The sequence below is a fragment of the Marmota marmota genome, unplaced genomic scaffold, assembly GCF_001458135.2.
Source record: "Marmota marmota marmota unplaced genomic scaffold, marMar, whole genome shotgun sequence".
Lineage (NCBI taxonomy): Eukaryota > Metazoa > Chordata > Mammalia > Rodentia > Sciuridae > Marmota > Marmota marmota.
In genome coordinates this window covers 10,805,157-10,821,412 of record NW_025999900.1, presented here as the reverse complement: position 1 = coordinate 10,821,412, position 16,256 = coordinate 10,805,157, and the positions used below count along the sequence as shown (strand labels likewise).

The 16,256-nt window shown below is 32.4% G+C and overlaps 1 protein-coding gene across 1 annotated transcript in view; it reads right to left on the bottom strand.

Annotated features, from left to right (window-relative positions):
• Positions 1 to 16,256, bottom strand: part of Map4k5 (mitogen-activated protein kinase kinase kinase kinase 5) — a 106,367-nt gene that overhangs the window by 48,725 nt on the left and 41,386 nt on the right. The window contains exons 7-13 of the mRNA XM_015487254.2: positions 13,934 to 13,981; positions 13,804 to 13,846; positions 12,710 to 12,782; positions 9,263 to 9,394; positions 5,562 to 5,624; positions 3,326 to 3,407; positions 2,338 to 2,454 (exon numbers count right to left, since the gene is read on the bottom strand). Of these exons, the coding sequence (XP_015342740.1) occupies positions 2,338 to 2,454; positions 3,326 to 3,407; positions 5,562 to 5,624; positions 9,263 to 9,394; positions 12,710 to 12,782; positions 13,804 to 13,846; positions 13,934 to 13,981 (558 nt within the window). The remainder of the gene's footprint in view (positions 1 to 2,337; positions 2,455 to 3,325; positions 3,408 to 5,561; positions 5,625 to 9,262; positions 9,395 to 12,709; positions 12,783 to 13,803; positions 13,847 to 13,933; positions 13,982 to 16,256) is intronic.

The window sequence follows — 16,256 nt, the reverse complement described above, 5'->3', positions numbered from 1 at the left end:
GGGGGGGGGGGGGTATGGAAATCCATGTATGGCTAGTTTATTTACTGTTTTCAATTAAAGTCAATTTAACATTCAACAAAGTATTCTTTAGGTAGACAGGACTATATCACATACTAGGCAATACAGAAACTAAGATGTCTAATGACTATTTCTATTAAGCACTTACATAGAAATGATGGTGCACACTAAAAATTAAATAAGAGAGGAGGCTGTAGAAGTAGTTCACCTGGATTTAAATCCTGGTTCCACTACTTATTAAGCTATATGATCTTGGGCAAATTACGTCTTAGTCCCTTATTTTACAAATGAGAACATTAATAATTGTACCTACTACTATGGACAATTTTGAGTAATTAGAAAAGTTAATATGGAAATTATTTGTCCTAATATTTGGCACACAATGAGTACCAAGTGAATCTTAGTAATGATATTTATAAAGTATAATTTAAAACTTAAGAACATAAAGTAGAAAATTCTCTTTAATAAAAATGAACCAATTAACATGCAAGCTTCAGTTATGGATTTTAGCCAAAACTAAAGGTAGAGATAAAAGGGAAATAAAGGCATAAAGAGAAATAAATAGACTGATTCAGAGATACACAGAAACAAACAAATTATAAAAGGAGGAGAACACATAAAGAGAGACCCTGGTGCAAAAAATACTTGTGTTATATATAGTCATAAAGAGGTATCTGTCAATGAACAGTAAGTCCCTCATCCTGATTTACAAGTTGTGGTTACATATAGTACATTCAAAATAACTTTACTATTTTCATAGAAGGTAAGCATATTTATGGATAGTCCTGCCCGTAATTACATAAGATTTTTTTTTTTTTTTTTTGTACCAGGGATTGAACTTAGGGGCATTCGACCAGCCACATTCCCCAGCCCTAATTTTTGTATTTTACTTAGAGATAGGGTCTCACTGAGTTGGCTTAGCACCTTGGCATTCCTGAGGCTGGCTTTGAACTCTGTCTCAGCCTCTCGAGCTGCTGGGATTTCAGGCATGCACCACCATGCCTGGCAAGAAGTGATACTTCTGAAAAAGTATTGGAAATGATAAATTTTCCAATGAGAATTTCAATTTACTTTTTAAAAATGATTTACATTCTGTTAATGATAAGCATTAAATAGAGAAACTTCAAAAATGACCAAATGGATTTCTAAGGAATCTCTTTTATGAAAAATCATATATACATATGCTACGGGTAAATTTTTTCTTTTTGTCCAAAGTAATTTTTTTTTGTTTTGTTTTTTACGAGAGAGAGAGAGAGAGAGAGAGAGAGAGAGAATCTTTTTTTTTTTTTTTTTTGTAGATGGACACAACACAATGCCTTTTTTAATTTTTATGTGGTGCTGAGAATCGAACCCAGGTCGCGCCCGTGCTAGGCGAGCGCTCTACCGCTGAACCACAATCTCAGCCCCCAAAGTAATGTTCTTGAAAACTTTATTTCCTAGGAAACTGATAATGTCAATATATGGCCTATAAGAAGATCAAATTCTCATACAGAAACTAAGATCTAGTGAGGAGAGAAAGCACCTCTTCATTTCTGGGATGTGGGGGGGCATATCTGACTTTAAACTGAGTTAACCTCTTAAAAATTAAAGGCACCAAACTAGAAAGGAGATCATATTAAGAAGAAATAACCATACTGTAGTGTAGATGTAAAGTAGACAATAAAAGGTTAATGGCTTAGAGATTTAAAAATTTTTATTTTTGATTATTTTAATTGTTCAAATTTATGGGTTATAGTGTAATAATTTGATACATATATACAGTGTGTAATAATCAAATCAGAGTAGTAAACATTTCCATATCTTAAAATGTTTAAAAATTTGTCTATTAGCAATAATTATATATATATATAATTATATATATATATTTAAATTTTTTGTAGTTGTAGATGAACAACATGCCTTTATTTTATTTATTTATTTTTATATGGTACTGAAGATGGAATCCAGTGCCTCACATGTGCTAGGCAAGCACTCTACCACTGAGCTACAGACCCAGCCCTAATAATTATATTTTTATGGGTATAGTATGATATTAAAATACATGTATAAACCATATGTGCTGAAAAAGGAAAAAAGAACTAATCCTAGCAAGAACTAGGATTAAGAAAAATATTGACAAGTTATGTTATGTATATTAAAGCACAATTTTTTAAAAAAGCAAGAACTGACAACTACATGTAGAGTAAGCATAGTTCATATAATTAATTAACTTTTGTTGCTAAACTATTTTAACTAAATTGAGAGAGTGAATCAGAAAGTAAACTCTAAAGCCATGTTAAACATTTATTTTCAAATATTAGGTTACAAACATTTTCTTACCTCAAAATCATCATCGTCTCCTTCGGTGTAATGTGCATGATTGTCTGGATTGTTTACTTTGTCCAATAGTTCAATTGCCAGGGCCCTGGAGAGACCTGGCTGTCCAACAAAAGTATGCTAAGTAAAAATGAAACAAAATAATTTCATGAATATGCCTTTATGGCTCATAGAAAATGTTATTTGTAGTCTTTCATTCAATAACTAGCATAGACGAGCATAGGCATCTACTAATACAAATATTAGTAAAAACATTAATCAGCGAATGAATTGTTAATTATATAACTAAAAAAATTTGGGGTAAGCTTAGAACATAAATAATTTCTCTATGTAAAGTTGTCTAACCTATGATAGGTGGTAAGATTACATCTTCAACTATAACAAGGACATTTATTACTCATAACACTGATACGAAAGTGAATACCAGAATATGGTACATCAATCACAGTAAGAATAAAGCATATATACTTTACATTTGCATACATTTAATCCAGTTAAATTATAAAGATTTCTTAGGTTGTTTAATTACTATGACTTTTCTCATTCAAAAGTATTTTATACATATATAAACTCAAAGAGCACACTATAAATTCACATAAGCAGCTAAGAAACGCAGTTAATTTTAGATGATGGCAACATTTTTGAGTTTTCTCTAAGGCAGGGGTCAGTAAACTATAGTGCAAGGGCAAAATCTGGTACACTGCCTCTTTCTCTAAATACAGTTTTATTGAGTATTAAAAATATTCTCATACATGTGTACTGTATACGGATTCTTTTATGCTGCAATGGCAAAAGTAAGCAGTTGTGACAGAGACTCATTGCCTACAATATTTGAAATATTTTCTATCTTCTCCCTTACAGAAAGTTTGCTGACTCCTGTTGTAAGAGATAACTTACCGTTTTATATTAAAAACCTAAGTATTTTTGTTCTATTGAAATATCTAATTACTGCATGACTACCAGAAATCCCTTCACAATTTCAATGACTTACTGTTAGAAGTCTTTCAGCAGTTGGTCTTTTTTTGGGGTTTTTAGTTAGTGCTATTTTGACAAAATTATGGAATGTTGATGACCTTCAAATAAAAGAGACATGTACAAAAATATCTTACTAATATTATTAGATTGTTAGTGTTACTAAATAAAATGAACTCAGAAGCAGTAAGGAAGTCTGAAACATGGGATTTTTTTCCTTACGTTTCTCAGTTCTACATAAACCAAAAAACTAAACCCAAAGCAGTCTATTCCTTAGAAACATCTGGGTCAGTTTTGTATCTTAAGCACAATGGAATTAGGTAACAGAGCAGTAATATACAACCCATACAAATCAGAACAGGAAGAAACCAGTGTCAATTAGGTAGGCTGTGTCATTTATATAATTTATGTTCTGCTTAGAAGTAAAAACATACTTTTCTTATTGCCTAATTTATACAGTATTTACATTATACTATACCAAAAAGTTTTGCTATTCCAAAAGAGTTGGATGGCACAAAGGGTAGGGTACATAATGTAAGTGACTATATAAATCCTAAAAAGGCTACTTAATTTCTTAGAAGAGAGGATAAATAAGGAGTGATTTTAGCAACTGGAAAGATTTTCCCGCTATATGCATTGATGAAGTGGAGAAAGGAAGAAGATACAAATTAGAAGAATCATGTTTTGATTATTCATGAAAAAGAGGAGTGTTTTCAACACTGCCAAGATTCTACTGGGAGATACTGGACAAGAACCAAAGAAACCAAGTAACTTCAGTTACTAGCAATGACTACAATCACATGGCAATTCTCAGTAGAGGAATCAAATCACTGCACTGCAACTGGTGGCTTCTTTTTTTTTTTTATTTTTAATTTAACTGGTGGCTTCTGACAGAGATAACATGGAGTCAGGTGGATCATAGAGTGGCAAAGGTTCTCCAGTGGTAATGACTAATCTGGAATTTGTACCTAATAGTCATTTGTTCCTGAATAAACATTCAGTCATTTTTGACATAAAGCCCTCATTTCCCAGATGGTTAGAAACTTTGGACAATAAGGAACAGGAAGAAACCAGTGTCAGTACAAAGGGATACAGCTAGTAGGAGGATATAAACTCCTTTGTTTCAATAGTGTAATTTGCCTTTCATTCCTGCCATGATCCCAAGACAGGCCTGGCTCCTAAATAAAACTAACAGTTAAGAATCTACTTGGGGGAGGGGTCTTAAATCTGAAATGAGCTACCGACTGTCTCACCAGAAAAATAAAATTTATGGGGCTGTGGTTGTAGCTCAGTGGAAGAGCACTTGCTTGGCACGTGTGAGGCTCTGGGTTCAATCCTCAGCACCACATATACATAAATAAATAAAAATAAAATAAAATGTATTGTATCCATCTACAACTACAATAACTAACTAAATATATAGATAGATAAAATTTATATAACAGAATCAGGAAGCTCACAGACCTCAAGAAATCCATGTAATCTGGATGAAGAACTCTCGAATTTATGAACTTAGAAACTTGTTTGCCTGGTTAATTTTATAAAATGTGGAAAAGATAATACCAAAAAAATAATTTTCAACTTTCACCATTTAACTAATGACACTCTTAAGAACTATAATTCCAGGCAGGCTGCTTTACTTTATAATAGAAAGGAGAGATTAGGAAGAAAATAAGTAATAACTTCTTCAAGTTTTTTTTTAAATATTTTTTTAGTTGTCAATCAATCTTTTATTTATTTATTTATTTACTTGTTTGTTTATATGTGGTGCTGAGGATTGAACCCATGGCCTCACACATGCCAGTGCAAGTGCTCTACTACTGAGCCACAGCCACAGCCCCTTCTTCAAGTTTTATAGAAGGAAAAACCAAGAGAAACTGACTGTAAGTGTCAACAGCATCTGGGAAATCTTTTCAAACATCATCATCCATGCAAGTCAATATATAATTAATGGATGTAAAATAATACAGATCAAAAATCTTCATATATTAATTTCAAATCTTTCCTCACCACGCCTCTTTCTCAAGCTGCCAAGTTAAGAGAAACAAACAAGTTTAACAAGAGCAGTGAATTATAAAAGAACACTGAGTGGAAAATAAACCTAGATTCTTGCCATAACTGTGCAAGTAAATTAGGATGTAACTCTGGGCAAACTGCTTAATGCCTCTGGGCTTTGGTTTCATCATCTATAAAATAAAGGAACTATGTTCCTTCCCATTGTAAAATTCTATGAAACCATATATTCATTAACTCACCACTTTGTTTTGTCCTTTAGTTTTGGAGGCTGAAAATTACTTTTTGACATTAAGAAGAGAGCCCTGAAATAAAAAAATTTTAGTTAAAAGCAACACCAAGTACTTTTATTACTACAGCTAATAATCAATAAATATTCTGTAATGAATTTATACAAGACTACTATATATGTAGGCACTGAATAAAATTGTTTTGAGATAGGGAAATCAAATTTTTAATATTTTGGATAGCATATGCAAAATTTCTCCTACCTTTAGAAAATATCTTTAAATTTCAAATAAGCCCTTATTCACAGAGCAAAGTTACCAAATGTTAGAAGTTTTACTACCATGATACCTATATAAATAGTAGTATACATTTTTTTAATTTTTTTTTACTTTTTAGTTGTAGTTGGACACAACACCTTTATTTCACTTGTTTATTTTTTAATGTGGTGCTAAAGATCGAACCCAGGGTCTCGCACGTTCGAGGCAAGTGCTCTACCGCTGAGCCACAACTCCAGCCCTTGTAGTATATATTAAGCACATGTCTACATAATTACATATAATTCTATAACACATATATATTTTTGAATAAATTTTTAAATTTACATGATAGCGAAATGCATTACAATTCATATTACACATATAGAGCACATTTTTTTCATATCTTTGGTTTATACAAAGTATATTCACACCAATTCGTGTCTCCATACATGTACTTTGGATAATGATGACTATCACATTCCACCACCATTTCTAACCCCCTGCCCCCTCCTTTCCCCTCCCACCCCTCTGCCCTATCTAGAGTTCATCTATTCCTCCCATGCTCTCCCTCGCTTCCCCACTATGAATCAGCCTCCTATATCAGAGAAAACATTCAGCATTTGGTGTTTAGGATTGGCTAACTTCATTTTAGCATTATCTCCTCCAACTCCATCCATTTACCTGCAAATGCTATGATTTTATTCTCTTTTAGAGCTGAGTAATATTCCATTGTGTATAAATGCCACATTTTTTTTTATCCATGCATCTACTGAAAGGCATCTGGGTTGGTTCCATAGTTTAGCTATTGTGAATTATACTGCAATAAACATTGATGTGGCTGTGTCCCTGTAGTATGCTGTTTTTAAGTCCTTTGGGTATAGATTGAGGAGAGGGATTGGGTCAAATGGTGGTTCCATACCCAGTTTTCCAAGCAATCTCCATATTGCTTTCCATATCGGCTGCAGCAATTTGTAGTTCCACCAGCAGTGTAGGAGTGCACACTTTGCCCCACATCCTCACCAACACTTACTGTTGTTTGTATTCATAATAGCTGCCATTCTGACTGGAGTGAGATGACATCTTAGAGTAGTTTTGATTTGCATTTCTCTAATTGCTAGCAATGATGAACATTTTTTCATATATTTGTTGACTGATTGTATATCATCTTCTGAGAAGTGTCTGTTCAGGGCCTTGGCCCATGTACTGATTGGGTTATTTGTTTTCTTGGTGCTTAGCTTTTTGAGTACTTTATATACCCTAGAGATTAGTGCTCTATCTGACGTGTGAGGGGTAAAGATTTGCTCTCAAGATGCAGGTTCTCTATTCACTTCATAAATTGTTTCTTTTGCTGAGAAGAAACTTTTTAGTTTGAATCCATCCCATTTATTGATTCTTGATTTTAATTCTTGCACCAAAGGAGTCTTATTAAGGAAGTTGGGGCCTAATCCCACATGATGAAGATTAGGGCCTACTTTTTCTTCTATTAGACGCAGGGTCTCTGGTTTTTTCCTAGGTCCTTGACCCATTTTGAGTTTTGTGCATGGTGAGAGATAGGGGTTTAATTTCATTTGGTTGCATATGGATTTCCAGTTTACCCGGCACCATTTGTTGAAGAGGCTATCTTTTCTCCAATACATGTTTTTGGCACCTTTGCCTAATATAAGATAATTGTAATTTTGTGGGTTAGTCTCTGTGTCCTCTATTCTGTACCATTGGTGTGCCAGTCTGTTTTGGTGCTGTTTTTGTTACTATTGCTCTATAGTATAGTTTATGGTCTGGTATAGTGATGCTACCCTGCTTCACTCTTCCTGCTAAGGATTGCTTTAGCTATTCTGGGTCTCTAATTTTTCCAGACGAATTTCATGACTGCTTTTTCTATTTCTATGAGGAATGCCATTGGGACACATAGAGATATATTATTCTAACTTTAGGTTGGTTGTACATTTAACCAAAGACTGACTTCAACAATTATTTGAGTGTATAGGCAAATTGCACCTACTTCCTTTAAGAATATATTACAGAAATGTCAATCTCTGTTGAATTCATCTTTGACCCATTTTCCTTTGTACTATGGAGTAGAAAGATGGAAGACTTAAGAGGGAATTTTTAAAGTGCTTCATTTTAGTATTTCCTACAAAAACCCCTTCCAGGATTCTAAGTAAACTTTTTTGTTTTAAACATAGTAGATATTTTCTCATTTTAAAAATGAAATGATTCAAAGGAAAAAAAATCTATATTATGTATATTCTTGCCATTCTAGTATTTTAAATTTTCTGCACTTCTTTGTATTTATTTAAATGCTAATCAATTATTGCATTATTATTATTATGTGTTCTAATTTTAAATCACTAATCAATTTTCCATGTTCCTTTGGTATACACATATTCAAGAGCTACCCCTAACTGCTAAACAACTTAATAATTCAGCAACTATCATTTAGATTTTTTTCCTATTATTCTAAAATTAATAATTCTTAATCCTTGAATTATTTCCTAAGCATAATTTTCTTAGTAGCAGAATAACTAAAATATTTGTATGGCCCTTAACAAATAACATAAAGTTATTTCCCTCAAAGTCTCTACCTATTGGCAATCAAGATAACAGTAGATATCTTTTAACTTGTGTAGTTTTAGTTTTCCCCTATGTTTCTTTACCTGATACTTGCTCCTAAATACTCTTTCTCCTAATGTCTTTAAATGAGTTCCTTATGTAGCACACATTACTCCATGGTTGGTCATACATTAAGAGAACATTTTCCCCATTTTAATTTTCCCTTTGATTTTCTACCATTTAAAGTTAAATTTTGGTCCCATATATCTGTCCTTCAAAATATGAAAAAAACTTTCAAAAGCCCTCAAATATTTATTTCTGAATGACAATATATCCTAAGATATATGATAATTATTCTAAGCACAGTTATTTCTTCATAATTCCCAGACAGAGTAAGAGAAAGAAAATCAAATGAGATAGTAAAATAAAATCTCTTGTGCATTTTACCATTTCATATAGGACAAGAAACAACATCAATTAATAGAGGAATGAAAATAAAGACTCCAAAAGACTTATTTAATAATAACTGGCATGTCCTATTCTGAGTATTAAGGAAAAATATTTTATGGAAAAACTTCAAACAATGCAGGCAACTCACTCTGTTTGAGGAGCAGCAATGTAACCAAGCAGTGTTTGAATGTAATTACTTACCAGTCCTTTACAATAGTTTTTCTATTCTGACATAATTAAAATAAGTGTAATCCCAGTATCACAAGGTTTCCAAAGACCTGATTGATAACTGCATAATTTTCTTTAAATATTTATTTTTCAGTTATGAGTGGACACAATATCTTTATTTTTATTTTTATATGGTGCTAAAGATTGAACCCAGTGCTAGGAGAGCAGTCTACCTCTCAGCCACAATCCCAGCCCCCTGATAACTGCATAATTATAAATAATGAAAACACCTCATTGGATGAAGATCAAACATAGGTGGTTGAAGTTCTCCAAGTTCAATTGCAGTTATTCCCACAGCCCAGATATCACAGAGTTGGTTATAGCCACCATTCTTCTCTACTGCTGCAACTTCTGGAGCCATCCTAGAACCAATGAATGAACATAATATTTTCATTTTCAAAAAAATACTACTTCTTGTTATCACCATTAGATTTGGACGGAAAATAAGCTAAGAGCTCTTTACTGGGAAAGAAGAAACTTTACCAGGAAAGACTTAACACACACACACACACAACACACACACACACACACACATTCTCTCACATACACACATATACATATTCTTTTAAAATTTATTATTTAAAAATCTTGAATACTGGTGATATGAGAAAAACCTTGCTTTTTACTTTAGTTTGTGTTATGTGAATCTTGTTATGTAATACAGGAAAATGAAAAAGAATACCTAAAACACTGTGAAGATCACAGAAAACTTCCCAATTGAGATAAGACTTAAAAAATGAATCAGCAGGGAGCTAAGTTGAGTGAAGAGTCACTTCAGATTGCAAATGCAGGAAGACAAGGAAAGCATGTGAATCACCTAAAGGGCTGCTGGTGCAGGGCAACTCAGTATGTGTGATCCATAGATGAGATGGGCTGTACACAGCTAGTTATCATTCGGCAATAAGTACTGAAAGAGTAAGCATTCTCCCTTGTCCAAATGTATGATCAATTTTTAGCAATTCATTTTTATTTTATCTTATAAAAGTATGCCTGTGATAGGAAATAGAAAAATATTATCCTTTGCAACAGATGTTTAAAGGGTCTAGAGAGTGTTCGGAAACTAAACCTTAGAAGTCAAAGCTAGATTATGAATGACCTACTGATTACAAAAGAATGTTTATTTAGATTTTCTAGACCCCCTTGAAAGACTCAATTATGACAGCAATCTTAATCCAGAACTCATGACAACATGAAGGACAGTGTGAGAGGAGGAAAAAACAGTCAGATAGGTGAGTTTGAGAACTATTTCAAGTATACCAAGGAAAAAAGAAAAAGGAGGCTATGGTAGAATGAATAGGATAAAAAGGGCTGACTGAAGATATTGACTTGAGTATAAAATGCTCCTTAAGTAGAGCTATTATCAAGTATATAGAAGACTGAAGGTCAACTGAGTAGCTGAGTTGCAGTTACTTGGGAGTAAGAGGTGTATGATGGCATCTGACATTATACAGTACAAATGATACCACCCAGGAGAAATGTTCTTTTTATTTCAACATTTACTATTTAGAATTAACTTATATTTATATTGAATATCCACAAGTTGCTTTTATATGCATTTAAGTTACAAAAAGTTCTCTTAACACACTTTCAACTCAAGTGTGGTTAATGATATGTAAGATATATACTAAAAATGCTAACCTATAAATGTATATACCACATGTGAGTCCTATATACATACTAATGGATCCAGGACTGAAGAGAAGAAAATGATTACTATGGAGCTGAAGATTAAAGGCAAGTTTCATACAGGAAAGGTTGAGCTGGAGCACAGAAAAAGCAAATCAATTTCATTTTCTCTGCCCACTAGAATCATTTAGTGGTGGCTAACAGGAATGCCAGGCTAACACTGTTGTGCTTCCTGGCTTAGCTGCTGACCCATCAGTTTTCCATAGGTGATGAAAAGCAGAGTGTGTGTCACTCTTTGCAATGGGGAGAACTTAACATAAAAACAGGAAAAGGTATTCGTGAAGAGGTAACAAATACAACTAAAGTAGCAGTATTTCACATAGTATGATCAGGGTAGAAAACCAGAAAATTCTGACTGGAGAAGAGTGTTTACAACAGAAGAGGGAAATGGGAATTTCACTGAAGGGAATTCTACAGATAACCCAACTTACCTGCATTTTCATATAACATTTACTGAGGATTTCCTGTTATTAAAAGCAGTATATGATAACTGAAGAGAATTTGGAATACATGAAAAAAATATGGAAAACAAGTGAAGCACAATCTCAACCAAAACAGTCATTCTTTCACACATTCTCATTCATATTTTAAACTTAAACATGTCTTTTATAAAACACAGCTTTTAAATTCCCTTGCATATGCTACTTTTAAAAATTGTTAATGGACCTTCATTTTATTCATTTATTCATATGTGGTGCTGAGAATCAAACCCAGTGCCTCACACATGCTAGGCAACTGCTCTACCACTGAGCTACAACCCCAGTCCACATATCCTACTTTTAATCTTGATATTTTGATTAGTAATCTGCCATAAGCTTAATCCACTGACTATTCATCTTTTACAACATAATGTTTAACATTTTTAGCATATTCTTCCTTTGAGTTGAGAAGATGTATATGATTTTCTTAACTTATTCCAGGAGGTGACTCAGTTGTAAAGCACCCCTGGGTTCAAGCTTCATTACCGAAAATTAAAAAAAAATTTTAAACTCCCAAAAGTTGCTTATGATTTTTGAAAACATCACAGCTAAATTACTTTTCAAAAAAAAAATTTCTTTTCTCTCAACTTATTATTTATTTATTTTTCCCAGACAAGCAACAATTTATTCTGGGCTATGTATAAACACTTTGAATAAAGTATTCAGTTTACAGAGGACTTCTCTGCATCATTCCTAATTAAATTGAGTTTGCAATAACATAGGCTTACTTTATTTATTTTTTTTATTAGAACTTTAAGGTTATACACAGTTTGGGTTCATCCTGACAAACTCATACATGCATGATAATCAATTTCAGTTTCTTCAAAAATTTTCTATCAATTTTCACAAATATTTAGTGATAGAGGGGATTATTCATGATTCCAGATGTTTTCCAATTTGATAGAAAAGAATATCATTGTTCACTTTATATTTTTGTTCATCAAGGGAAACACTTTTCATATTTTGTGACTTCTTATATATATTAATTTAATAATGCTGCTTTTAATAAAACAGTCTACTGACTTTTAAGAACTTACATATTGAAGTATTAAACCTAGGGTGGCATATTTTAGCCAGTATTTCCTGTTTTATTACTTAAATTTTAAGGTGGCAGACATCCTTGTTTTAAATTTTCATGTAAAAAGTGATCAATCTTTCCCTTTAAGGTTTTATGCCAAGAAAGCTTCTTCAACTCTTAAAGCAGATAATTACTGATGACTATTTTGGCATTAGGTATGAAGTATGGAGCTACTTTGTGAATAATAAATTATCTAAATTATTATCTGCTTATTAAAGAATCTAATCCTTTATATGAATTGTCAATTTCTATTGCAATAACTAAATTATTTTACATATTAAGATTTATTGCCATGTCTCCTATTGTATTTCTTTCTAAAATACTAAGACAGTATTTTAGAAAGAGTAACTTGCCAGTAACTGGAATTATTAAGTATAGAGATTGATCATTAACCATGAAGAGATAAAAATGTACCAATCACAGTAATCTCTTACCAATAAGGTGTGCCAATGAAAGATTTTCGCTTTGCTATAGTAGCTGTTATTTTTGCAGCAACCCCAAAATCAGCTAATGAGGAAAAAGAACAGAACAGAAAATTCTAATTCTTTTCAGAACAAGTGATGTTTCTAAGTTTCAGTTTCAGTAATGTTATAGGCATAGCATTATTAATAGTTCAGATATTTACATCAGGTAATTGTACATAAATTGAATACCTAAATATTTCCTAGTTTATAACAAACTCAATAAAAGAATTCAATAGCATTTTACTATAGTGAAAATGTACTTTATTAAGAACAAAGTGAATAAAAATATTTTCATTACAGGCTTACTGAAGTAAATTTGGGGAAGAACAACAACAACAAAACCATTAAAACAAATGGGAAAGACACATTTCTGAATTCCTTTTTATCTTAACAACAGATAAAACTATTTTTAAAAATGTCCTTTTTGCTGGGTGCGGTGGCGCACACCTATAATCCCAATGGTTTGGGAGGCTAAGACAGGAGTATCTCGAGTTTAAAGCCAGCCTCAGCAATGTCGAGGTGCTTAGCAACTCAGTGAGACCCTGTCTCAAATAAAAAATAGAAAATAGGGATTTGGCTCAGTGGTAGAGTGCCCATGAGTACAATCCCTGGTACCAAAAGGTTAAAAAAAAAAAAAAGGACTTTTTTTCTAAATATAATTTTTTATATTGTTTTGTCATTAAAAAGAGTTATAAAAAAACAAATACACATCTAGTTCATTTTTTTCATTTAATATATCAGGCGATTGTACTCTCATATATTAAAAAAAATTGCTGATTGGATAATATTCCATGAGTGATAAAATGTAGTTTAACAGTTTTTCTATTGCTAGACTTAGGTTTCTATTTTTTCTACTATAAGTAATAATGACTAAATACTTATATAAATCTGGTCTTTTCATCTTTAGGATTAACTTCTATAAACTGAGTCTCAGGAATAAATATTACTGGGCTAAAGTATAAACATTATTGTGATTCAATATGAATATTAAAATTAAACGTCAATTCTCATCTAAAATTTCATTATATTTTTTGAAAAAAATTTAAAAATTTGAAATAACATACCTAATTTTACATCACCATGGTCTGTCAATAAAATATTTGCACCCTAAAACAAAAATACAAATTCTATTAAATTAGCATCAAAAATTTCTTCCAATACAATTAGCAATTTAAACATAGTAAATGAACTTACTTTGATATCTCTATGCATTTTGCCTTTAGTATGCAAATAGGCAAGACCCTGAGGTTTAAAAAAAAAAAGTATGTGTTAGCAAAATTACAAAGTTGACTCCAAAATTTTCTACTTAGTTGTCACTGAATAAAAAAACTAGAATAGAATATCTTTCTTAGAGGCATAAAAATTAGAAGAGTTTCTTTTTACTAATCAACATTTACTATATCTTAAAGATTTTTAATTCATTTTCTGATAAAAATTGGAAATATTTTACTAAAACATAATTTTGAATGAATGCATTTATCATCCCCAAAAGAGTCCTTCTCTTAGTTCTTTTGGCTTTTATACATATGAAAAACTATTTTTTTTTAAGTTCTACATGGGCTCAATATCTTTATTTTGTTTATTTTTATGTGGTGCTGAGGATCAAATCCAGGGACTCACATGTGCGAGGCAAGCGCTCTACCGCTGAGCCACAACCCTAGCCCCCGAAAAAATTATTTTTAAAAGATATTTTTTCTACATATTGAACTCTAGATCAACAATTTCTTTCTACCTTTAGGCTCTCCACTGTTGTCTTAACTGTTTCTAATAATAATCCTGCCATCATCCTTTTGTTTGCATGTAATGGATTCTTTTGTTCTAAGTATTTCTAAGGTTTTCTCATTATCAAATGAGCAATTTGATGATGATATTCCTTAGTACGCTTTTCCCCCCATGTTTCCTATCCTTGGTTTGTTTTATGCTTGGAGTCTATGAATTAAGAGTGTTCAATAAATTTGGAGAAATATCAGCCATGTTTACTTTTCAAATATTGTTTTCATTCCTTTCTCCCCCTTTTTGTCTTCTCCTTCAGTAAGAAAAACTATACAAATATTAGGTCACCTGAAATTACATTTTAATAATTTTATTTTTTGAGATCAGGTCTTGTGTTTCCCAGATTGGCTCTGAAGTCCTGGTCTCAAGCAATCTTCTGACTTGAGCCTTCTGAGTTGTTGGAACTATGAGCTTCTAATACCATGCCTGGCTTTTCATTTTTTAAAAAAATCATTTATTTCTGTGCTTCATTTTGGATACATTTTTTTACAAACATACCCTCAAATTCCCACAAATGTACATATACATACAAACACACACTCACATATGTGTATTTTTCAATATCTAAACTACCATTAATTCCATCCCTTGTTGAGTTCATCATACATTGTAGTTTTCATCCCTAGAAGTTTGATTTTGGCCTTTTTTTTTTTTTTTAAACATCTTCTGTACCTCAACTTAAATTGCTTTCTTATCTTATTTGCTAATTCTATCATCTTATCAGTTGTGAGTTAGCTTCATTGATTTCTCCTTATTCTACTTCTTTGCCTTTCTGGTAATCTTTGGACACCCAACATTATGAACTTTGCTCTTTGGGTACTGCATATTTTTGGATTTTAGGGGCAGGTGGTAGGGATTGAACCTAGGGACATTTTATCCCTGAGCCACATTTCCAGTCCTTATTTATTTTATTTTTTTGAGACAGGATCTCCCTAAATTGCTAAGGCTGACCTCGAACCTGCAATCCTCTTGCCTCAGCATCACGAGTTGGCTAGGATTAAAGGCATGCATCACCACACCTGGCTGATATGTTTCTGGATTTTTATAAATACTCTCCAGTACTTTATCCTGAAGACTCTAGCTGCCTTGGTCTCCCTGCACCAAACTTGGGTTCTTCCTCCCTGTACCAGGGCCTGCTCCTTGTTTCTATCTCTCAGGCCTTTAATACTTGATGTCATCTCTCTTTTGTGGTGCTCAGGATCAAAGCCAGGGCTTCATGCATGCTAGGCAAGTACTCTATTAATGGGCTACATCCCAGCCTCTATGTCCAGTTTTTAAAAACCACTATTTCATATATGTTTCCTAGTTTCTCTGATTGTTTCAGGGAACAAGGTACTGTTACTCTGTTACTCCATTTATACCAGATGTGGAAATCTGTTAAACTGAAACTAATTTAAATTTAGAAATCATTTCCTACAAAGCTCATTATATTTGGGGAACTAGAACCATATAAGCTAAGGTTATATATCAGATATAGAATGAAATCCAAGCTGCTGTTTTTTCACTTCCACTCTTAAAGAAACAATGAACTTGGAAATTAAAATATGAAGAAAATGAATTTATCAATAATTCTATACTATGAGTACGTGGTTAGGTTTATATTTTATGTAAATATAATAGATTTTTATGTTATATAAATACCTTGGGGAAAACTATAAAGTTAGCTCTCCATATCCATGATTTATGCATTCATGGATTTAACCAACCATGAACTAAAATACTTTTTGGGAAAAAAGTCTGTCCT